Raw genomic sequence first — 26,038 nt, forward strand, 5'->3', positions numbered from 1 at the left:
CTTTGGCTCTGTCTTTGGCTTTCTGCAACTTTCAAGTCTCTAGCTTTTCACTTTACCTCCAAGTGACCCCAAAGACTCCCTCAACTGCTCTCTGCATTAGCTTTTTTGCTCCCTCTGCTCTCTTGCTTCTCTCTCTTTCTCAATTGAGCTCTCTGCCTCCTTTGAGGTACATTTCCGGCTTTTCGGCTACCCCAATCGTTTCTCTACAGTTTTTTATCCCTTTGCGGCTCTGCGGCTTCTCTGCTCCCTGTCAGTTAGACTGGCCATCTGGCTCTGTGGTTTCGTGGCTTCAAAATGCATCATTACCAGTAAAAACACCTGCTTGTAGCGTGGCATGATACTTAGGAGTGGTTATAGAGGTTTCGGGGCCTTCTCATAAGCAAAAACCCAAAAATTGAGAAAATCCCATTACACAGAGAATGTCTGCAAAATACACTATCGGGCGTGATTTTCAGACTTGAAATCCCATTCAGTCGCCCCTAAAATCCCTAATGGGTCCGCCATTAGGCATTATTTTGCATCGCATAAACGTTTTGGGTAAAATCCCAAATACATGGGAAAACATTCGAAAACTCGACAAAATCATTTTTATCGGACTTCAAATTATATCGAAATCGCCCTAAAATCGCATCACGTTCGCCTTTGGCCGCTATCGCAATCCCCACTGTTGATCTGCGGGATCTCCGATCAACGATCGATATCCAATTTTGGGTGGCTTAGGAGTAAGTAGGTTACCTGCCCGAAAAGGCGGTTTTTCTCTCTCCTTCGCCAGCCACGTGTCGACAGTGTGTGGGCTCGGGCAGAGCCAGCCCAATACTGCTTTCCACCTGAGGTTCGCCCAAAATCTCACCTTTATAGAATTCAAATTTTATGAATCGCGCCTATAATTCCCCTTCGGGTCCGACTTTATAGCTCCAGGCAATTTCCTTTGTATTTTGGTTTTTACATCGAAACGCGCTTATACATAGAAACTTGACATATATCAGATCTCAAAATTTATAGTGTCGTGTGTATAAAATCCATTGGGTCTGGCATTATCACCCCTTTTACATCGTTGCGAGGCGACGTTGCGATGCGATATATCGCAATCGCAAGTCGCGTTGGCCCGGGGGTCTGTTCTTTGCCTCGTGGCATCGCCGACGCCGATCCGCCAATATCGGCGATCACAATATTGCATTGCCCGGGCTCCCGCATTATCTTTTGTGTAGTACTAGGTTAATGTCGATGCTCTGAGCATGTAAATCAAGTACCAACATGCCATACGAGTCTTCCCAGTACCACTTCTTTTTTGTTACATAAAAACCAATTAAAAATTTTTGTCCTACGCAATGTTTTAAAAGTCCGACTTGGACTCCGACTCGGCTGAGGGTCGACTTCGACTCCGACATCTACTCGGTATCGACTCGGCTGGCTCGATTTCAATGACTCGGTCGTTGTAAAAAATACATTAAATATTTATTTTTTATAAAAACACATAATTTTAAAGATTTTCATTCATGTTTCCAAACACACAACATTAGAATATAGATAGAAGACAACATATGATCAAAGCAGGCTCATGAATATATCCATTGTATTACAATGGCACCCAGTGCATCGTCCAATACATACATGATGATGATATAGAGATCAAAACAAAAACACATAACCAAGGAGGCTAGAAATGGCCTCTACAACAAAAGTCTGTGACTAGTACTACTGGCTACTGCTAGAGTTGCCAACATCATCTGGCTCAGTGTTACTTGGGAGCGGGAGCGAAAACGGGAGTGGGAGCGACATTTTCGGAAGTTCCTGGTTTGGGAGCGAATCCCAGAGGAGTTCAACAACCAATGTCACTAACATCAAGGTACATAGAGGGATTGGTGCTCTTGATTAAATACGAGTTCCATACCCTAATACATGACAAAATTCAATGGAAACAAAAACCGATAAGTCTGCTGGATTTTGAATGAAATCTAAAATTCTACTTTCTCCATATGAAATCCAATGAGGCCGGAACCACTCTCAAACATCCTGAGTCATTTCATGGTAATGTTAAAAATTTAAGTAAAAGGATGAAAAGTGACATTCTCTGTAATCTTCATTTTCTTCCTTTTACTTTAAGAATTTAACATTACCATGAATAGCATAGCCTTAGTAGGGCAATATGATCAAATACTAGGGTTTGGGAGAGGGGAATGGACCCCAAAGACCAACAAACTAATTCATAAACCCCTTTGGAGTCCTCCACACTTAGAAAAATTTAAAAAAATAAAAAAGACGTGTTTTTATGGTTCACTGGCCATTGTCAGCTACCCGGCCAAGTCGGCCGAGTTATGTCTGACTCGGCCGAGTCATGCTATGACTCGGCTGAGTTGGTTCCGAGTTGGCCGGATCTTAAAACAATGGTCCTACGGGAAATTTTTAATTATTAAAACATCCTACTAGAATCTAATGCAGTTTCGTGAGACTCAAGATAATGCCTAGCATGGTAAAAAACTCATTTGGCACTAAAAACAAAAATAATTAAGTGAAAAATGATTCTAGAGTGACATTGTTTCTAGTTAGGTGCTAACGGACTAAGTTTGTTACATAAGTTAATCATGCTAGTGTCATTTTATGTGATTCCCCCATGGGGGTCCAAAATTTGCATAAAGAAAGAAGACGAAGAAGATAGAAGAGAAGAGATAGAAGAAGGGGCAAGATTGCCCTGCTGGTCTTCTGAACTTGAAAAAAATTAACTAGTGCCTTGTACATTGGGCCATGGGAGTCTTCATTTCCTACTAGGTACATATGATAGATAACGTTTAGCTCCACATGGGGATGTGTGCTAGATCTTCATTGAAGCATTCGAGAACTCCAGAATTTGCAATAATTACAAAAATCTCGCCACAAGACACTTTAGTAGCACATGGACCATATACATATATAAAATCATTTATGTCATACCAGTTTAAATGCGAGAAATATTAGGCTATAATAAAATGTTGAAAGGAAAAGAGAATTGGAAAGCAAGGAAAAGGTTAGGAATACATTACAAAGGATGCCCCTAGGCATCAGATGTTTTCAGTGAAGAATAGTTTGAATATTTTCCCACTTGCAGGCAAGTCAATTGGCTCTCCATCCAATTTGCTGGCGTGATAGGAATTTTGGCTAGCCACATCTTTGATAATGTAGGGCCTTGCCCACAATTTGTCAAAATTCCCATGTTTTCCAAGGTTTTCTCTTCTATTATCTGAAAGTAACACCATGTCGCCCTTCTGGAAGCTTCTCTTCCTGGAAGACTTATCAAAAGCTTATTTAATCTTTGCTTGATTTTTATAACTTTGATAAAAAAAACTTTTCTCTTATTCTCATATAATTCGAAAATCTCATTTATCTTGTTTTGTACAACATCCTTTTCTGAAGTGAAATTTTAGAGACGCTGATACTGTGGAAGATTCAACTTCAAATGCATTGTTAAGGTGACATCTAGACCATAGACTAGCTCGAAAGGACTCTTTCCAGGGGAACTCTTCTTAGTTATCCTATCCACCCATAGTGCATATTTTATTTTACTATCCCATGATTTCTTGTTATCCCCTACTATTTTCTTAATATTGGTCATTAGATTCTTGTTGTTGGTCTCTGCAAGTCTGTTTCCTTGGGGATAATAATTTGATGAGTGGGATAGTATAATGCCATATTTGAAACAAAAGGAGGAAAATTCTGTTGAACTAAAGGCCTTGGCATTTTCACTTGTGATTTTTGTAGGCACCCCAAATCTCATTATGATCTTATCTTCCAAGAAATCCATCACGGTTCACAACCTTTTTGGTAGCATATTTGGTTGGGATGGCTTCAAGCCATTTTGTGAAGTAGTCTGTGGCAGTTAATATCCAAATGCAAAATTGCTTGAATTCTCCTTAAACTGCCCTATGAAGTCTGGACCCCATTGTTGAAAAGGTGCTTCCACTTTCACTAGTTGTAAAGGTAAAGTAGCTAATTTTTGTTTCCCAATGAACAGTTGACGTGGCTGACAACCTTTGACAAATTTGTGCACATTCGAGAAGATAGTAGGCCAGTAATAACCAACTCTAAGGATTTTGTGGGCTGTAGTTTTTCCTGCATAGTGCCCACCACAAAATCCTGCATGGAACTCAGTCATAAGTCTCTTTGCTTCTACTTCATCAACACATCTAAGTATCAGATCTTCTGGATTCCTCCAACCTAATCCAAATCCTGTATTATGCAATATTTGGATGCCTTTAACCCTAGTTCCCTCCTTTTATGATTCACTAAGTGACTTGGGCAAGTAAGGTTTTGCAAGTAGAAGATAATATCCCCTTGCCAATCCAACTCTTCCAACCTTTGAATTTCTGAAGACACTATAAGTCTTGATGAGATATTCTAATAAACCATCCTTGATGCCTTCTCATTCCCTTTTGTTAGCATCTGACCTAGACCCTATCCTTTAACCAACTTGGTGGGCTCTATTTCTGTCATATTCTTGATTTTTTTAACCCACATAGCTCTGACCCCCAAACAATCCTGTTGAGTCAATATATCCTTTACTGCTAAATGAAGGACATAGGCTATTATTCTAGAATATCCAACATATTCTCTAAAATGCTTGAGTGACTTAACCAAAGCATATGCTTGCTTCTTCCTCATGCGATACTTTAATTCCGAATTGTGCAAAGTCTTGCTCATGAATACGATGGGCTGCTGATGCAGGAGCATTCCACTTCCAAGTCAAAATGGTTTTTGACTATCTTAAGGGTCTTTTCATTTACCAAGGGAGTTGGTTCCCTAATTGTGGGAATTGTTTAATTTAATGTATTTTTCGAAGTTTTTAGAATAAATGTACATAATTGATTCAAGTGAGGATTGATGTAACCAGATCTACTTTTTAGGAGAGATCTTGAGAGTATTTTGGAGGATTGGAGAGATTTTAGAGTTAGGTGAACTCATGAGAGGATTTTGTGGATCTAAGAAGTCTAAGATATGATTTTGTTGAAGAAATTGTGGATTTAAACTAATTCTTGTTCAGAATTCCCTTTTGTACAAATATAATCAAATTGATAAGTACAAAAGTTAGAGGGTAGAGGTACGAGAGAGGAAGGATTTCGAGAAGAATTGAGGTCGAGAGCGACAAAAAGAGTCGAGAGGGCCAACTGATGTATTTCGAGGATGAGGGTCTTTTTATTATTTGTAGAAAATGCAAAATCACTTTGACTGGAGTGAGAGTTTCTTTGGGAGATAACTAGTCCTTCTGCAATTTGTGTTTAGACCTTATATTATAATTGTACGTGCAGTCTACATACTTCTCAGAGTTATTTGTTATAGGGAGGGAGGAGCATTTAATATATATAATATATATGTAAGAATGATTGCAGGAAGACCGCACATAAGGGACTTGTAAGAGTTATAGGTGTGATCAAAGCTTGTTAGGAATCATGATTTCCGTTAGGCCAAAACCTGTAGGTGTTAGTCAATGATCGCATCGCCAGAGATAAGGATCCACAAGAGGCGGTTAGTCCATGTCGCAAAACACACGGGGAGCATTGGCTTATCCAATGTCCAACAATCTCGTCTCCCAACGCGAGCCGGGTGTGTATCAAACTTGTGACCTACGCTTTGATACCACTTGTTGGAAATACTGAGTGGGGGGGGTGAATCAATATTTATTTACAATTGATATTTTTAACAGTTAAGATCGCTTATAATTAGAACACAAAATGAACAATGATAGAATAAGTGATTTTATTAATTAGAAATAACGAGGATTCCAATCCTCTTCTTCACAATAAATCAGGTACAATAGAGTGTAGGGCTCCAACCCTAGATGAATACACCAATTTCCAATCCACCAGGCTCCAACCTGAACTTTGCCAAGCACCGACTTGTACTTCACGAGGCTCCAATCTATAGGGCTCCAACCCTATCTTCCCAAGGCTCCAACCTTGTCTCAATGAGGTGCCATGTGAAAATTCGGGAACCTCGAATCACTACTGCAGCAATTGATATTACTTCTTCTACTTGTTAATCCATGCAAGTTATTTACAGTGTTCTACTGCAATAATCGAAGTAAATACAACTACAGTCTTCACTATTTATAATTATAAGCGAAAACAAGAAATTGAGCAAGAAAGAAATACACAAAACATTACACTGTTATTTTTGGACAAATATCCCCGGAAAAACCCAATGTGGGAAAACTGGTGCAATGGTTGAGGGTTTTATTATTATGCAATAGTTTTTCTGAATACAATCTCTGGATGCCTTGCTGAGTATCTAGTACAGAGAATATTACTGACAGAGAGATGAGTGAGATTACCTCACACTATCACTGGAGATCCTGGCTGATCCAACCATTGAATGGTCAACCCGCAGCTGCCTCTACATAGTCTCTACGCAATCATTGCTAGGCCTTGTGTCACTACTACTGGGATCTGTGTCACTCCTCCCTATTGATTGATTTCCCTTTGAGACTTCGACCTCTGCCCTTCCGGCCTCACACCCTAACTTTTGGCTCTAGAAATTGATTCTCAACAAATTTACGGGTTCCCTCTGGGCTTCTGCGCTGCCTTTGCGTGGCCCTGCATCTGCCTCTCTAGCTCTGCGTTGGCTCTGTTGGATCTCTCTCTGCCTCCTTTGATGAGTATTCTTGGATCAGGGGAAATTTCCAAGTGGAACTATCCCTACCCCTCATTGCCAGAAATCACTTCGAATCTCTTTGGCAACTGCTGCGCTGCTCTCTTCAGAAATTCAATCTTCTGATCTCCCACTCATGTTTTTCCAAATGCCCATCAAGCTTCTTCTTATAATCTTCTCATTGAGAACCCACAACCCAAATTAGATCCTAATCAATGGATTAGATCATTTTGGCTTGATCCTCATCTTCTTCTAGAAGTTTCACCCCCAGTTTGATTAATACCTTTTAATTATTTTAATTTCCTAAGTTTAGACTTAGGCACCCATTAAAAATAATTAATTATTTTAATAAAACCGTCTCTGGGTGGAATTTCCCAATATGATTTTTGGGTATTGTGGAACACATGTGTCTAAGCCTCCCTGCAAAATTTGAGACTTAGAGAACATCCGATGCTACCAGAAATCAACACACCAACCTCTAGGGCTCCAACCCTATCATTGGTACAGGGTCCAACCAGGTCTTCTTGAGGACTCCTATCCTTTGGGGCTCCAACTCGTAACTTCAATTCGTCAAGATAAGTTTAATGATTCTTCACAGCTCCCAATATCTTCTGTAACAAGCCCTAACAATATCTTCACCTTTAGCACTGCCCTCAAACGATCTCCAAGGCACTTAGCTCATCAATGACAACTTTGTCTTCTTAGAACGTGTCTCCACAACTCTTCATTTCACCCAAAGAAACTTCTTCAAGGTCACATCATGAGGGCCTTCAACGATGCATCATGATCTCCAAAAATGTCTTCAAGAATCCTTCAAAGTGTCTCCAATATGCTGCCCCAAGAGCTCTCCAAGGGTGTCTTCAATAACTGTATCAGAGAGACAACGTTCCAATGCTTAAGTGTTGCTTTTAGAACTGCACAACAATTCTTTAAAGCTCCAAGATACTTCTTCCAAGATGTTCTTCTAAACTCTCTTCAAGGATGCCTCAAGGTTTCTTCACAACGGTTCCTCAACAAGGTTAGTAGGAGGTCTTCCAAAAGTCTGTTCTTCAAGTCTGCTCCCAAGAGGTCACTAGGCTGCTTCAATAGATAACCGCTGACATGCTTAAGCCCTCACATGCCACTGTTCTGTAGTCCGAGGTTTGTCTAAAAGAATGCCACCTCAGGTCCTTAGAACTGTCTTTGCACAAGAGTCTGTCTACAAAAACGAGTTGTAGTAGTGATGATTATACACACAGATCTAAGCTTGAAGGTTAAGTTCGAGCCTTCACCAAGAGAATGACCGAGCCTTAGTGATGAGCCAAGCTGACTGTAATTGTTATTCCTCCATTAGTTGCTACAGGACCAAGACTATAGTCAAATGCTAGTCCAAGAGATAAGCTACAGGTCTGAGTTTCTTCCAAATTCGAGCTTTTACAGTCTATAGCAATATGTCCTACCAAGGAGCCAAGTCATATTCAAACAGATTATCAATGACAATTATAATATCCTTGGGTCAGAGTGTCATGTCAAATCTTGCTACTTGTTCCTTCTAAAATCAACATTCCTTTGCACGTTCTATCTTCATATTGCAACAAGGTGCGACTTCGTTTTTCAATCAATAAAATGTTCATAGAACAAACTCATCAGTTGGAAGTTTCAATATCATCAAGGTTCCTACAACTCCCTCTTTCCATCATGTTGATTATTGTCATGAAGTCATCATCAAGCATGAGTTTTGCTTTACTTTGTTCTTCCATTCTCATGTTTTTTCCACAGGTTCAACAACCTTCACTATGTGCCTGCAATCATCAGCAAGTACAACCAAGAAAAATATACAAAGACAAAAGCATGATGTCAATTATGTTAATCTAGGGTTTACATGGTTTCTTAGAAGGTGAATTTCTAGGGTTCTAATTACAAACCCTATATTTCTTGATCTAACCCTTATTAGGGTTTTTGCTTTTAGCGAAAACATCTGCCATAGGGTTTTACCCAATTCAACCCTTGCTAGGGTTTTAACACACCCTAGATTAGGGTTTTAGAACTAAAGATCATTTAGTCTTGTAAACCCTAGATGACACTTCCCAAAAGCTAGGGTTTTTCTTAGAGGGAACAAATAGCTAGGGTTATGGTTTTTGCTCCTAGGGTTTATTCAATCTAGGGTTTAGAAGCCCTAAATACTAAGAGTCCTCAAGACTAGTTAGATTTCACAAATCCCACAAGCACTAGATTCTTAGGACATGAAAAATGTCATCTTCATAGTCATTTAGACCTATCATAAAGAAATTGCAAAACTCGACAAGCATATTATAAAACCCTAAAATGCCTTACATACAAAGAATATGCATTATATCATCACTATTCATGGATAGTAAATGATCATGATTTATATGTATACCTTTGACTTCCATGATTATGGGGAGTTGCTTCAAAGAGACATTCAAACTTCATTTATTTTTCAAAGCAACATGCATCAACTTCATTTGAAAGGAGAACTTCTTAGCTCGGGGATTAACCAATTCATTCATAGATCTTTAAAACTTTGGTATTCTGTCCATCATCTTCCTTTGAAGCTTTCCATGATTCATTGTCTTGTTGCGAAGATGAGAGCTTCAAATTGTTGAACCTTAGTGTCATATTGAATTGCTATATTTTTGCCATAGAGATGATGCCATTGAAGTTATAGAGTCAATGCTACTATTGATGCTCCAGAAGCAATACGTTGTGTAGGACGACTCCATCATTATTCAGTATCAAAATAAATCGACTTCATGATGTGATCAAACCTTAAGTATAGGTAGCAAGTTATGGGTAAAACAATTGCTTCATTAATAGGTTCGCTCTTCATACTTTACGATTCAAAGATCATCTCGATCTCCTCCAAGTGTTACAGATCTATTCTTCAAGAGATAAATTTTTTTATGTATTTTTGTCCTGTCCTTCTTTCATATAAATAATAGTCTTATTGCCATTTTGGATCATCATACAAGGTTACTGGTACGTCTTTCTGAATATAGTCATTCGTCGTTGATGTATAGACCTATGCCTCTAAGTCGTTGTCATAAAAATAACTGTTCATGCTACAAGTTCGAGCCTCACAAGAATATCTATGTTGTTTATAGGTCAACCTTTTACATAGTGTTTATATATGTCAATTATATATAAATGTCATTGCCAAGTCACTATGATATGTTATTGCTGACAATTTGTTTTACCAAACGTTACCACTATACAGAGTAGCTGTTGCCACTATATATAAGTGATGCTTTCAGAGCATAGGCGAGCCATAGATAATGTACGAAGTATGCGATTATAGATGTGACCAATTGCAATGAACCACTGTTACGTGCTATTGTAATGAGTTGCACTGTAAATGCATATTATTGTGAGCCAGAATTAGGGTATAGCGAGATCTGCATGTCAGGCATCATACGATGAGATCATACGAGATCTTTAAACATCAAGATCGATGTCACTCAGAGTGTTACTATGGAGCGGTGCAACAGAAAGTATGCGAGTGCAAGCCTCACATCGTATGATGCTTTACAGAGAAGTGATGAACTTATATAAATATAATTCCATCACAAATGAACCACCATATTGTAAATCTATCATATGCAATGATCGTCATTTCTTGAAGTCCAAACCATTGTAATGAGTTTTTTAGAGTGAAACGAGTCCACAGAATCATAGTATATATATGAAGCCACTTAGAGAGATCCACAAAGAGGTCATCCGATCCTATTGTCACAGAGAAATGTGGATCTCAAAAATGCATGCCCCATTCTTCAGATTATATAGAACAACCCACAGAACAAGCCAGGACAGAAATTTGATATCACTAAAATGCTATATGACCATTACTACAAGCTATTATGTGTTGCAAGCGAGAGTTGCTAGTCACTGTACATTTTCAAGCCACAATCAACTTAGATACGATGTCATTATACAAAGGGAGTCCGGAACTGTAAGGATGCGTGTCATAGATTACTGTAATGTGAGCTCAGTAAGACAGGTCATGCCCTAGAACAAATCTGAGATAAGCCACAAAATAATTCATATTTCGATTTAAATGCTAATACAGTGATCTTCAGGTCTCCTTAATCAAACCTTGCTTTGATCCCATGTTGAGAAATCAAGAGGCTTGTAGATTAACTTAGATTTCTCTTTCTTTGATAATTGCTTATGAAATGTGTTGGCTTCTTATTAATTTTATTAGGTTTCTTTCATCAAACAATTACCAAAATATATACATGAATATCACAAGAAAAAATGATGGCCATAAGATATAGGCTCCAAGCCAGGGAAAAACCCCTTCAATGGGAAACCCCGGACAAATTCTCTTCTTATAGAATCAGATCAAAGTGAGATATCCAAGACCCATGACCACAGAAAAATACCAGCCTTCTAGATGCCAAGTCAAACCATCCTTCTTCACAGAAAATCCATCAGCAAGAGACCAGTAGCATATTTTCAAGAACTTCCACAAATCAAACTTCAAGACAAACTTTTCATGCTTCAGATTTCGGCCTTCCTCTTCTTCTGCGATAATTCAGATCAGATTGAGCAAATTGTGTGTGTCCAAATGACCTCAAATCATCCTCTAATTATACTGTCCAGAGCGGTGCGAATAGACATGTCTATTGTGGCTGGGCTGGATTGGCATTTAGAGGGGTTTTTGACCCAAATTACATATTTAAAAATTCTTTTTCCTTTTTCTTTACAATAGGTCCAAATAGGACTTTGACTGTTTGACTCAAGAAAAACCTAGAAGCATGAAGAAAATGTTTATCTAATAAAATAATATATCTATATATATATATATTTTACATGAAATATACAATGATAAAAGTACAATGATCTTTATGAAGACTGAACCTAGTTACATTTTCTAACTCAATGTTGTTCCAAACAATGACAATTGACCTATATTCTGAAGAATATTGATGCCAGTACAATTGGATGCCAAAGTAGAAGGTAGAAGTCATCTTTGGAATCAGAATACAAGAGGTTCCTTCCAAGAACCCTATAAACACACAATCACTCAGAAGATCAATTGAGGGTGGTTAGATCCTCTTACAATTCAGCAAGTCTACTCGGCACTTAGAAGATCATATCATTTTGTATCATCAACCATCAACATCAAAATAATAGAGAATTATTAGATGACATTCTAAGCCAGAACAAGAGATAAGTCTTTCCATAAATATGCTTTGAGGACAAAGCATTTCTAAATGAGAAGGGAATATAATGTACATAACATATAAATATAATATCAATTAAATAAATAAAGAAATAATAATTAATAGTCAATGAAAGGATGCATCCTATCTAGGAGATGCCATAATGAAAGGACATATCCCATCAATCTCATCACCAGTCATTGTGTATATATATTGTCACAAAGGTCATTTTAAGTCATATCATTCATTCATAATATCTTATTCAATTATATTTATTAATTGTCTTATATGGAATTCTGTTTATTGTCCTTCTTATGTTGGATTTTTCTGCAGTAAATGAACTTTGCTCATTTCAGTCTCTAAAAATGTGATCTACTACTGGAAAAGATCAAGATCTAAAACATAAAAATTCTGGAAAATGGTAAAATCAAGAATCCGAAAGTGCCTATTTGACTGTCCTCATTATTCCATCCTGCCTCCAAAATCTGATAATAAATCTGATGCATGGGAAAATTGCTAGAAGTAGATCTGGAAACCCACTAAAAATAGCACAATATGCACTGCCCACCTAGAATATTGATCTCTGGAAAATCTGCAAATACTTATATATTGCAATTCTGGAACAATGTTGGGCTGGAATAGAGCTTTGCAACAGCGTACCTGTATGGCTAAGATAGGCACAAATTGTTGATACCAAATGAAAAGCGATGTAATATTGAGTGCACCCCATAGACTGTTGACAAACCATCTTTGTCAAATCGTGAACTCTATTATATTGAGTTCATCACATATAATATCAACAAACATGTGTTGGAACTTAACACCAAAAGTTGTGCAGGCAAAATCTGGTGTGAACAAATATGATTATTTTAGGATTCTCTGGGTCATTTAGAATCTTGGTGTTAATGTAATCTGTTTCATATATTTGTTACACCTGGTGCCATTTTGCTATATTAACTCTTATGATGCTACAACATGAGAAATGTTTGCATATTTGGTGCCTCATGGTTTGGATTTACATGGATGTACATAAAGATATATTTTTCAAATCAAAATTGGAATATTTCATGTATTTTTTTGTCTAATTGAATTTATGTGTAGGCTTTTTACCAGTTTTGTTTTTGGGGTTGACCAACTCAATCACTAGTGTGGTTTTGATGACATTGGTGTAGAGTGAGTTATCTTTTTTTGATTAATAGAAACAATTACAAACACTGTCAATCTTATCCAAAAATTTCTGGAAAATGGACAAAAACTTTTTGTGGTCTATGTCATATTTTACGTACATTTCCCTATTTTTCTCCTAGTTAGCAGTAGAACATATTCCATAAACATGACTCCACATATTGGTGAACTTTCATATGAATATCTTCTGTCATGCCCAGTTAAGCAATAATCTAGTTAGGCACATTACTTCTTGTTATATCTGTTCAACTTTGGTTTTTAGATTTTTGTTAACAGTGATTCCTTGCTTTGTGTGCTGAATCCACTTAGTTGTTGGTTACTTAGTAAAACAAAAGTACTCATAACAAATATCTTACTAATTGGCATTCTATTCTGCATTCCATTTGCCTCACTACTCTTTTAATTGATATGATCTATGTTTTCCAAGTTTCAATACCCTTGAATGTATTATATCACTCCCTAATTGATGCTATTTTTTATGTTTATGTCAAGTGATTGTATACCTTCACATCCTTATTTAATTGCAGGTAGCACCGAGGAGTATTGGAAGAGGCAGGATGCTGCACAAGTTATTGCTCTGGTTAGATATTCTTAAGAATTTTATCTTATGCTATTGTTTTCTTTCTTCTCGGATCTATTATTGTGAATTATTCATCTCTGGATATTAGACTTGTCATAGGAAGAAATTCAGTGAAAGGAGAAACTTTAGTACCCCTTCTAGTGAAGATACAATCTTTTTTTTCTTCTAATTCAAGGAAACAGCTGCCCAAATTCAACATGCCTAGTAAGAGATCACTGTAAACACTCGGAAATGATGGGTATATTTATTTGGTGTTATGTATAGTATGGGAATTTTTTGCAGACATTCTTAGAGTCAGATTTTAATTTGGAAATTTATTTATGGTAGGCTAATGTGCATAGGGTATACAAGACAACACGTAACCAAGGAAAATATGGACATAAACCAAGTTATGGAGGCTTTCAAAGTATTAAGTCTAAGGAGGCGTAAGCTTCCTTGTATGGGAACCATGGCATTCATTGGGTTCAACTCTTGCAGTTGTCCAACACGAAGAAGCCCACATTCATGCTGGCTCTGTTGAAACCCTGATGTTCAATGATGTAACAATAACTTATTACAAAACCTCTTTATTCTGCAATATTAAGTAAGCAACTGTAGATAGAACATAAATCAAATGCACAATAGAAGACAACCAAAGAACAAAATGAAACATAGAGAATTTAGCTCCAATGACCAAGGAAAAAGCCACAAGGGAAAATCCCAACTAGATTTTTCTTCTATTAGAAATCATTTGTTCAACAGAGATACAAAGTACAATGAGAAATCAAGAGAATGAGTAAGTTCATCCAAATTTGAACAAGCTGTAGCATGAAGATCACTGGTAGCAACAACAGATGCACACACTGAATCAATCTTCCCTTCAATTGAATCAACACTGAAGCACTGAATCAACCTTTGCTCACTAAGTTCTGCTCTTACTCTCCAAGTCTCTCTCACAATGTTCTTCAACTCTCTCTCAAGTTCGAATTATTCTTTCACAATGCACAAGTAGTGAGGGGAGAAAGAATGAGGCGCATATATATAGGAGGAGCAATGAATCCATGCCATAAAGGAGGAGTAACTCGCATGCCAAGAGAGAGTAATTCATGCTTGTTACCCACCATTTTGTGAGTGATATGCCTAGGAGAATTTTTTTCTCCAAGATGGTCCTCAGTCGCCAGCTAACAGCACCTTGCAGCCACCAACTAGTTCATTGTGCCACTTCTCTGCCACCTGAGCCAACCATGTGGGCCCTCACCCATCTGCCATGATCGTATGTTTGAAGGTGGGCCTCTCGAACCTAAAGGTATGCTTTGTGGTTTGGCAATTGAGTATTGTAATTTGCTTATCATGGACACTTTTGGGCATGGATTAATGGGGGGACTCGGCGGAAAGAATGGGCTAGGTCTGTGCTCTTGTCCCCTAGACCCTTTTGGATGTTAAACTTGGATTCTAGTCTCGTGGGATCTCTTTTATAGGCCCTTCGCCTTTAGGGATGGTATTACATGGGAAACCTCGATTTTGGTTGCGTGGTCCCACTCCCTCATCCATATATATTACTTTCCTTCCACTCATTATAACCCCATTCATCATTTTTCCCACATGGGTCCACATAGGGCTAGCTTTCCCCTTCCCCTTGCCGACACCCTGGGTCGGACTTGGAATGATGCGCTAGAGGTTGATGCAGCCGAAAAGAAAAGTAGAAGCATAATTGGCCACATTCAACAGGAAAATGTACCACAAAATGCAAACGATGGCCGACACAAACACATTTAACACATGGGCAAAAGCCAAAACATGAGCTCTACCCCATCATCATGGCCATCACCCTGGTTCCTATAGGCCTAGATGAGCCTCTTTTATCATTTAAGAACCGATGATTGTCCCAACCCCTGGTGGGCAATGAACCACCTTACCTTAAAGGGGGTATCCACTGCTATATCTCACACATCATGCTCTTACGATGTGAGCCCCAAGCAATTAATTAAAGAAAATTCATAAAATGCAAAAGGCATATGAAGAAGGGTGAAAAAATCAAGGCCGGGGCACCTCATGTACCAGAATTGCTCCATCCTATACCTTATATACCCAAGAGTGGGCTTCCCTTTCACTAGCTACCCCTGTACCCTAGCATGTGGCCCATGGTCGCCCTTTTTCATTCCCTACTCCATTCATCTCTTTATCACATGCCACCACCTTTTAAAGGATGTACCTTGGACATATTATCCCCTTTAGAAGTAGAAACCACCTAATGGGATACTTGGTTAACCCCATTTGGAGCGTGGAGACATTAGCACATGCCAAAGCCCATTATGGAAGGACATGCCATTATGAAGTTCCCACCTGTTGTCTATGGTTTGTAAGATCTTTTACTCGATTTCCTTAATGATTTGTTGTACTAGAAAGCTAGGGGACGCATTGGATCTTATGCAGGATTGCAAGTGTTCTCCATCTTGGATTTTGTCTCCCTATACGGGGTCTTAACCCTCCATAGGGCTACATTGGCACATGTAGGGAGTGTGTTGAAGGCCTCCATAGCAGTAGACAACACTCCATGGATCCCCATAGATGTTTAGAGTTTGCTCGAGATTCACCTATTGGACGAGGAAGATGCACCTGGGTCACCTTTGCTTAGCTAGCCTACAGTTGTACCATGCACTTGGCATATGACCCAGGACTTGTATGCTGATGTGGCACTATACAATCATTTGAGCCCTTGCAGATGGTTTACATGCATTTTTAACTTACTTGGAGACACATGAGGTCATTTGTGTGCCCTCACAACCATTGGGAGCACCACATGTTTATTATGTGGAGAACAAGGGGCCAACCGCTTGTCCATTACTTTTGGAAGTCCTATTCATCATTTTGGTACTTATGGACTTCATCAGGCTTCTGAGAGAGCCCAACAACATGCATTATTGATCATTCGACCTCTTGAGAGGCTTGTTATTTTGTTTATGAGCTAGTTTGGTGGGCTTGTCACCAAAAGTTAGTTATTTGCACATTATTTTTATTTTATGGGCTAATGTAGGCTCAAATAGGTAAATCGAACTCATTAGGAGAGTATAAATACAAATGATGAGAGTTCATTTCTCATCATCACTTGGTTTGGACTTGTATCTCTTTTCAGATTTTCGCTATTCCTTCTTGGTGGATGAAAATTTGGAGCATGGATGAATTTTGATGTATGGATTGTCTTTTCTTATCTTGGAGCTTCATGATTGGCAAATCTATTGGTGGTTGGAAATATTCTCTTACATGTAAATGCAAATTTAATGCTATTATTCTTTTACTTTGTCACATGCATTGATAATGAGATTTTTGCTATACTAGGGTTAGTTGCTGCATGCATTTATTGCGAAATTGTGGAATGATGTTTCTGTATAGCATATCTCTATGCATGGGCCATGTATGTTGAATTTTTTTTCCTAGGGATAATTCTATGATTGGATTTATCTTGATAAGCCACTTCACTGTGCAAGCGAAGTATAAAAGCTTTTAAGGTCACTCTCCTTTGCCCTAGATGAAATACGAAGTTGATCTTAGAGCCTCCTTGACCTAGAAACGAAGTCTATCTTCATATTCTTCTTGACTCAAATGTCCCCAATGGATTAGGCATTGGTCTACGATAAGGTGATCACTAAAAGAAACATTTTTCTTCACCTCTCCTTCTTTATTCTAGGTCTAGCCACATTAGGGCTCCTAGGGCATCACTTTCCCTACAAACCACCCACAAGAAAAGTTTGATCTCTTGGCCCCTACTTCGCTGGTGTGTCTCCTAGGCCTCCTCCAAATTTGAGGAAATTCCGATGGTGGGATTGTGAGATATCCCAAGCCCTAGTCTCGAGATTGGTTGTTGCCCTATGATTCCCTAGGCTAGTTCCTCATAGGGATCATTTTGCACCTTTGAGTAAAAATCATTTCTTTGATCCCCTTCTCCTCCTTGTTTAGGTCAAATCTGTCATTGGTTGCTAGGCTCCTTCCTCTTGACCCAACCTGGGTCCACTTGGTCCTGTGTGGTCCCATGCCTTTGAAAAATCAATTCTTCGAAAATCACTTGGGAAACCAAGTTCAATAAGGCTTTTAGGGTTTTGGAAGCTCCTTTACAATTCACACTCCTTGAACCTCACCCTTAAATCCTCATCCCCTTATCCTAGAAAGCTTTGTACCTTGCTTAAGAAGCAAGCAAGTCCATTCTTGAGCCTCTCGTAGGAAAGGGTCCCCGAGATCACTTCACACCCATCTTAATTGATCTATCCTTTATAAGTGATTCTCTATATATTGGGTCTACTCCCATCGGTGAACTCTCTTGACCTAACAAGTGCCCCTTAGGACCCCCTCCTAGTTTGAGCGGTAACAATGCCCATTTAGGAAATGTAAATCAAGCCATTATGGAGGTATGCATGCCTTTGTAACTTATACTTTTAAGAGGGTGTAACATATGCATTAAAGAGTGCTTAAGAGGAATCTTTTGTGACATGCTTTTATTTAGTGTAAGAAAATATTTTATGACGTGCTTTAATGAGTGTAAGAGAGTGTAAAAGCATGAATGAGGGTGTAAGAGGAATATGCCATGCCAATAATGAGTGTAACAGAACATTATTGAGAGCCATGATTGAGTGGCTTGAATTTCTTTTTAATATATAATAGTATCATAAGAATAATAATAATGGTACCAATGATAATATTGATGATTAAGTCGAAATTGAATTATTATGATTGATTGATGATCAGAAGAGATTTTCCATTGATGCAAGGTGATTTACTATTTTTGGAAAGTCATACTTGAGACTTTCTATTTTTAGAAATTCATCCTAGTGTTGCCAAATTTTCAACAGTCCCTCTCAGCTAGGGAGGAATTTCTTTCTGCAACAAAGATCTTTGCTTTCTGTGCTCATTTTTGTTCATCTCTGCTCCGTTTCATCTAGAACAATGATGTCTCACTCTAATGAAGAAGAATCATCATAGGGGAGATTCATCCATCACCCTATATTCACTTGGGGGAATTGCAACTTGCCAACATATTACAAGGATCTTGCACAACCAAGTCTCATCTCTGCTTGGGGCGTTCCACTTGTCATCACATGACAAGGATCTCGCACATCCAAGGCTCTTCACTGCTTGGGGGGATCCACTTGTCAACACATGATAAGGATCTTGCACATCTAAGGCTCATCACTGCTTGGGGGTATCCACTTGTCAACACATGACACGATCTCGCACAACCAAGTCTCATCTCAGCTTGGGGGAATCGACTTGTCAACACATGACAAGGATCTCGCACATCCAAGGCTCATCACGGCTTGGGGGAATCCACTTGTCAACATATGACAAGGATCTCGCACGCCCAAGGCTTATCATCCATGACCACCCTCTCTAGGAAGGGTCACATTTGTCAGTCCAAGCTACTCTCTAAAAACCAAGAACTTTCCTTTCGGCAAAGGCTTGGTAAGAATGTTAGCAATCAGGTCATCAATCGCTATATGATGGAGTCTTACTACTCCTCTCTGCACCATATCCTGGATATAGTGATATTTGATCTCAATAGGCTTGGACTTGTCATGGAACACGAGGTTTTTTGCGAGTCGAATCCCACTCTTATTGTCGCAGTAAATTACTGTTGTGTATAGAACATTCTCAAACAACTATCCAAAGAGTTTCCTTAGCCATACTGCCTCATAGCTAGCCATGCTAATAGAAATGTACTCAACGTCAACCGTTCTAAGGGCTACAAACTTTTGTTTTCTGCTCTTCTAGGATATCATGGCAGATCCTAAGCTGAAGCAACACCCATATGTGTTTTTTCTATCAGTAGAGTTACCAACCCAATCAACATCTGAGTTTCTATGTAGCTTTACACCTCCTATAGTATATCTCAATCTGAGATTGATGGTCCCATGCAGGTATCTCAGAACATGATTTGCAACAATCCAATGTGCATGAGATGGCTTAATCATATATTGCCTCAGAGTATTGACTGCAAAACATATGTCCGGTCTAATGTTCACTAAGAACATCAATGGTCCAATTAGTTGTGGATACTCAAAAGGATTAGCCAAATCGGGACCTGCAGCTTCACCACACAACTTCTTGAAGTTCATCTCCATTGGAGTATTCATGGGTTTACATTTTGTAATCTTTCTAGCAGATTGACAACATATTTTCCTTGCGAATGGAAAATTTCACCAGGACTCTTCCATACTTCTAGGCCCAGAAAGTAGTGCATAAATGAATATCTTTCATTTCTGTTGAAGAATCAAGGGCAATTAGGTGTAGTGTGATTCTTCTTGATTTGATAACAATTTGTGGAGTCTTTTTACTTTTTCTTGTTAGCTTAATCTTCTCCTTCTTCTTATTAATGCGTGTGTGTGTACTTCATCAAACTGCTACCAAAAACATAAGAACAAGAACACAAGATGTTGGCTCTCTGCCAGGGCCAAAACCTTTCTTCTCTTGAGAGGAAAACCGTTCGGTAAATTTCTCTTATTGAAGCTTCTTATTGATCAATGCCAAACCCTAGACCCTTGACTAGAATGTCCTCCAAGCACAAGTCAAGTCCTTGCTTTCTGCACTTTGTTCCCCGACACTTAGTCTTCCTTCCTCTGAGACTTTTCTCCCCGACACTTCCTACTCCTTCCTTCTTTGACTGGAGATAGACCTTGTTTATGTGAGCTCTAGATGAGATGCTTCTCTTCTGTACTTGGTGATATCCTTCACTTATGGAGACACCTTCCTTTTCTTGACCAAACCAGATTCGTCTTGAGATGTATATGTGGAGTGATGAGACTGTACAACAACCCTAGATTCTGGGACATGTTGGTGATTTCCTTAAGTATTAGGCTCTTTTAACCTTAGCTTGAGATAGCCTCTTCTTCGCTATAGAGGGAGGCCTAAGTTACTAGCCCAAACAATGTGAGAGGTGGTGCTGATATACTACTACTGTCATGACCACAGAGAGGCCTCTTTTCTCGCACATGTGACTATGTTTTTATCCTTAGATTAGTACTCACAACTTCGGTCTTGTCTTCTCCTTCTTCGCGGCACTAGAGGCTCCTTCTATTCGACTTCTTTCACTCTTTACTCGACTCTCTTACTTCTCTGATTTCAAAGATGTGTGCTTGTCGTTTGAGGGAGTGGACAACCTCTATATATAGAGGTTTGTCCCTCCTTTAGGCTGACTTGAAGACTGCTGGCCGACTTGAATATTCTTCATCATTTTTGCTTCTTGAGGGATGTTGTTGCATGGAGAGGACTTGACTTTGCTTGGAAGGTTTTCCCTTGACTCTTTATACAAGTATATACATGGTATAACATGCCCTTAAAGTCTTCAACATAATTCTTTTGACTCTTTGATTCACTTATAACACTTTAACATGTGCTAGACCTATTTCAATGAGCAAGAAACTCATTGACATATATTATAAAAATAATATTTCTTTTCTTGAATAAATACAAATATGAAAAGTACATTTATGAAGACCAAACCTAGTACATTTCCTTCAACAATTTCAAACTCAGAAACTAACTCCCTCTTACACTGGAGAATAAGAGGTTCTCCACCTGTCAAGAACAAGTCACCAACATATAATACCAAAATCAAAGGCATACCTTGGATTGTCTTGAAGTAAAGATTTGGATCAATATTAATTCTAGTAAAACCAAACATAATCAAGAAGCTATCAATGCGGGCATACCAAGCTCTTGGAGCTTGCTTCGAACCATAGAGGGCTTTCTTCAGTCTACATACGTGAGTTTTCCTGTCATGCACTTCAAAGCCTTGTGGTTTCTCCCCAATTACTTCTTCCTTGAGGAGACATGTAGAATAAAAGTCTTCACATCCATTTGGTGAAAGGTCCATCCTTGGCTAGCAACTAGATCCACAATAGATCAGATGGTTGTATAATGGGCAATAGGTGCAACAATTTCATCATAGTTTGTTCCCTCTTTCTGAGAGAACCATCTTTCCACACTTGAGCCTTCACAACTTCTTCAAAAGTGCACGATTATGCTTGAATAATGTTGCTCATGGCTACAACATATCCCTGTATTCGACATGGTTTCTTTCTTTCTCTGAAGATTCCTTAGGGAGAAACATGCCTATCAACATCCTGTAAAGTGTCACGAAGCCATAATTGTGTCTTTATAGCGCATGGAGAAGGATCCAAGGAGTCCATGGGATCCATGGGTTCATTAGCAAGATCAACCTCAAGCTCGAGATCTTCTTGTGCATCCAATGCATCATCTTGTCTTTCAACATTAGCAGGAGGAGTGTGTATGTCTTTTCAAAGAGCTGCATCTTCATCAAATGTTATATCTCTGTTAAACTGTATAGTTCTTTTACCAAGCACATATATTCTGTAAGCTTTAGAATTTTCACAATAACCAATAGTCATACCTTACATGAAGCTTCTAGCTTGGTACTCCTTTCCTTTGACACATGAAAGTAGACAGGGCAATCAAAGATCCTTAAGCGCCCATTTTGTTCTGGGTTATATGGTATGATGGTCTCTTTTTCGATTCTAGCTTTCTTGCAGAAGTCTTGAGCTCTTGTCCACTTTAAGTCCACTCAAGTCATGAGATGGCTCGATATCTTTCTCAAACTCGATACAAAGGACTTGGTTTTGACATTCATCGATTGTACCTGTTGATCCCAAAACAAGAGCAAGAGTAATAGTAGCAAAGTAAATAAATATAATGAAAGTATACCTGGTGATGAGGCAGGTCTTTCTTTCTTTTCTAAATGTGAGAGTGGCTCCTTCATTATCCTTGCACCAACTTGCTCTTGGAGTTTACTCTTCCTGCACTATTCTGCACCCTGATGATCTTCAGGATCTTCTTTTTTGGATCACATCCTCATCAAGAAGTTAGTGAAAGAATCATTGTAAAATTTTGGTATGTTCTATGCTTAGAGCAATTTACTTCAATTTTTCATATTAGCCCAATGACAATATTCAAATTAGCAATCACTTCAACATGATAGTAAAGTGCAGATAGAACATAAACATAAATAGTAGAAGACAAGCCAAGACAAGAGGACACATGATGTGGCACCAGCCAGGTACAAACCCCAATGTGGGGAAACCCTTGATCAATTCTTCTTATATTCTTCAATAGTTTAGCAGAGAGAGAGATAGTACAAATATACAAATCTGAGATTTTATGACAGCAGCAGTAAATCCATCATTCTACTAATGATGACTAATCTAAGATGCAGCCCTGACAACATTCAATAAGAGTGATGTTGCATATCACCTTTTTGGTAGACCATCAATCCGATAGTCCTCCTTACAGCTGCAACATTCCACTGATGACTTGCAGCACCTACAGACTTCAAGCACTTATGAAGAGTAGATCACTGATGCTGCTGCAATGTTCCTCTAATTGCCTGATCCTGCAATTATAGTAAGGGCACAGGGAGAAACACTTTAACTTTCCAAGCTGTTAGACAAATAAGCCCTTCAAGGGCTGCAGTCCGCCTAGGAGAGTCTCTCCTAATCCACGCTGCCACCTGTACTCAATGCATGCTGCAATACTGCCTTGGAAGAAACTTAGCTACTTTCTATGGCTTGCAGCTTAGCAAAGCAGCTGGCTGTAGCTATAGATTCTTCCAATAGGTCTCATGAACCCTTAATTCATGCCCAGTCATAACCTTGTTACAACGTTGTCACCTACAACAATTCAACCTGTGTTTAGGGCTCCTTTAGTAGGCTTAAAGTTTCCTTTAACTGTGACTTGAGGCCTCTCTGTTGACTACAATATTAGGGCCTCTTTCTAGCTATGAATTAGAACCATACTCGCTGAGGAAAGGCCTCCTCTGTACAACGTACAAACTCTGCGGCTAGGAGACCTGCTTTGGCAGCGGATAAGTGCTACACCTGTCAACGAATTAGGGCAGCGTATGGGAGTCTAATTGCTGCAGAATTTGGGGCCTTCATGAACTGAGAATAGAGCCTTTAGACAGCGTGTAAGAGTCACCCTTAACTGTGGATTAGATCACCCTTGAAGACTGCGGCTAGGGCAGCATAGAATCCTTTTGAGACTGCGGATTAGGGGATTGCGTTTAGGGATAGGACAATGGCCAGATCTCTGCGGCTAGGTAAGGTTAGATCCCTCCTTTTAGGACTGTGTGTGGGAGCCTTCTAGGACAGCGGATTAGGGCATCATTTTACTATGGCTAGTTCTCCTTCAATCTATGTCTAGAACCTTTCCTTCATGACTGTAATTTAGGGCAGCGTATAAGACTAGGGCACTCCCTCTAAGACTCCTCCTTTAGGACTGCGTTTAGATCTCATTAGGGCAGCGTAGAGGTCTCTCATGGCAGCGTATAGATCTCATCTGAACTACGGCTAGGGCTGCTCCCTTAGTCTCCTTTCCTCCTGCATTTAGGGCTTCTCCCTCTTGATCTTTCTAGCCACCAAAACCTAAAACAAGTGGAAAGAGATCTTAGGAGAAGTGTGTGTGAAAATGACTTGAAGGCCACCTCTCTTTATTGTGCAACATTGAGGTTGAGATGGGGTAATTTGGTTGCTGGCCGACCTTGACGAATTGTCACATAGCACAAATAAATTCATATCTCCATGAATGCATGTCAAAATCGGATGATCTTTAGATCTCCTACACCTCTCGACGAGAGGATTCCAAGAAAAATATCAGCTGCCATAAAGAGAGTGTCTCATACCACTCTTACTGACCCGAAGTCAGTTCCAATTGATCCCAGATCAATATCATCCTAACATAGGGAGTACGGTAGTACACGATGCCTCCATCGGTAGTACTATGGTCCCTATCCTCATTTCCCTGCTCATTGGCCAGATGAGAGGTACTTCCCATGAGTCCCAGACTACATGGGTAGGATGTTTCAACAGGAGAAGGATGAACCACTCTTCCTGCTTACATGTCACCATGGGGCATCCTAGGGGAAGGCTGAACCACTCACCCTGTACACAAAAAATCACTAGGGGAAGGTTGAACCACTCACCCTATGACTGATCTCAACAGGAGAAGGATGAACCGCTCTTCCTGCCTACATAGCAAACCACTAAGGGAAGGTTGAACCACTTACCCTATGGTTGCTCATCACTTCAAGAAATACCCAATGCCCCCCTGGAGCTCGTAGAGCTCAATATCCATATCATACAAGATCCTCAGGAGAGGGTCTCTCCACGACTCCTAATCGTTCTCGGAAAGTCAAGAATTTGACCTTACCCAAGGGCTTCAACTAAATATCGATGACCTACACATCAGTTCTAGAGTGTTGGAGCCTTCTTGCTCCACGCTGTACCATATCCCAGATAAAGTGGTACCTGATGTCTATATGCTTGAAGCAATCATAGAACACGGGATTCTCAACAATCGAATCCCACTTTGGTTGTCACAAAAGATCACAGTGGTATCCAACACGTGTCTAAACAGCTCACTGAAGAGCTTCCACAGCCATACAACTTCACAGGAGTCCATACTCACAGTTATGTATCCGGCCTCAGCGGTGCTCAAAGCAATCGACTTCTGCTTCTTGATCATCCAGTATATTGAAGCAAAACCCAAAGAGAACCAACACCCAAAAGTGTTCTTGCGATCCTACACACTACTTGCCTTATCAGCATCAAAATAATCATGCCACCTCACATCTTCGCTAGTGTCTCTCAGTCCATAAGTGATTGTGCACTGAAGATATCTCAGAAGATTCTGGGCACCAATCCAATGTGAGTGATGAGGCTCAACCATATATTGGCTCAACATGCTAACTGCAAAACATCTATACGGACAGGAGTTCACCAAGAACATCAATGTTACTATGAGTTGACGAAACTCAGAGGCATTTCCCAAATCAGGTCTGACAACACTACCGCATAACTTCTTAAAAGTTAAGCTCCATCAAGGTAGTCACGGCTTGCAGTTCACCATTCCAAATCCGAAATCCAACTCCCTCTTACTTTTGCAAATGAGAGTGTTTGCATCTGTCACAAAGAGGTTGTCCACATAAAGTACCAGTATGAGAGGTCTATCATCCACAACCTTAAAGCAAAGGTTTGGATCAGTGTCACTGCTAGTGAATCTCGGCTTCATCAAATAGCTGTCAATCCTCTCACACCAAGCTCGGGGTGCTTACTTCAAATCATAGAGAGTTTTCTTCAACCTGCATACATGAGATTCCTACTCATGAATCTCAAACCCCTCGGGTTGTTCCACATCTGTGGTCTTGCTATTACATGAGGGGAATGGTCCCCTTGTAAGATTTCCTTCGGTACATCTCGAACATGTACATTCATGCTCTTCTTTGAATTCAGGCATCCCTGTCACCATCTGTCTTACATTGAGCAAACTTCCGGTGCCACAGAAGAGATGTGTCACAGACATGGTCCCCAATGGAATTCCTGCAACTTGATACAAATTGCCAATCCTGAACCTAAGAGTAAAAGCATCTTTAAAATACTTTTTCCAAACACGTACCTTTCCATCGATGAATGCCACCTTGTAACCTTTGTCTTCCATTGCTGAAATGGACACCAGG

General features: G+C 39.4%; 1 protein-coding gene across 2 annotated transcripts in view; it reads left to right on the top strand.

The window, feature by feature from the left end:
* The window catches only part of GEK1 (D-aminoacyl-tRNA deacylase), a 443,933-nt gene that overhangs the window by 194,699 nt on the left and 223,196 nt on the right, over positions 1 to 26,038 (top strand). For both annotated transcript variants that reach the window (XM_089417245.1, XM_089417246.1), the window contains exon 5: positions 13,493 to 13,545. In XM_089417245.1, coding sequence (XP_089273371.1) covers positions 13,493 to 13,545 — 53 coding nt within the window. The remainder of the gene's footprint in view (positions 1 to 13,492; positions 13,546 to 26,038) is intronic.

This window comes from Pinus tabuliformis, chromosome 3_2 (assembly GCF_031772625.1).
Source record: "Pinus tabuliformis cultivar Carrire ecotype Pingquan chromosome 3_2, CPIR1, whole genome shotgun sequence".
Classification (NCBI taxonomy): Eukaryota; Viridiplantae; Streptophyta; class Pinopsida; order Pinales; family Pinaceae; genus Pinus; species Pinus tabuliformis.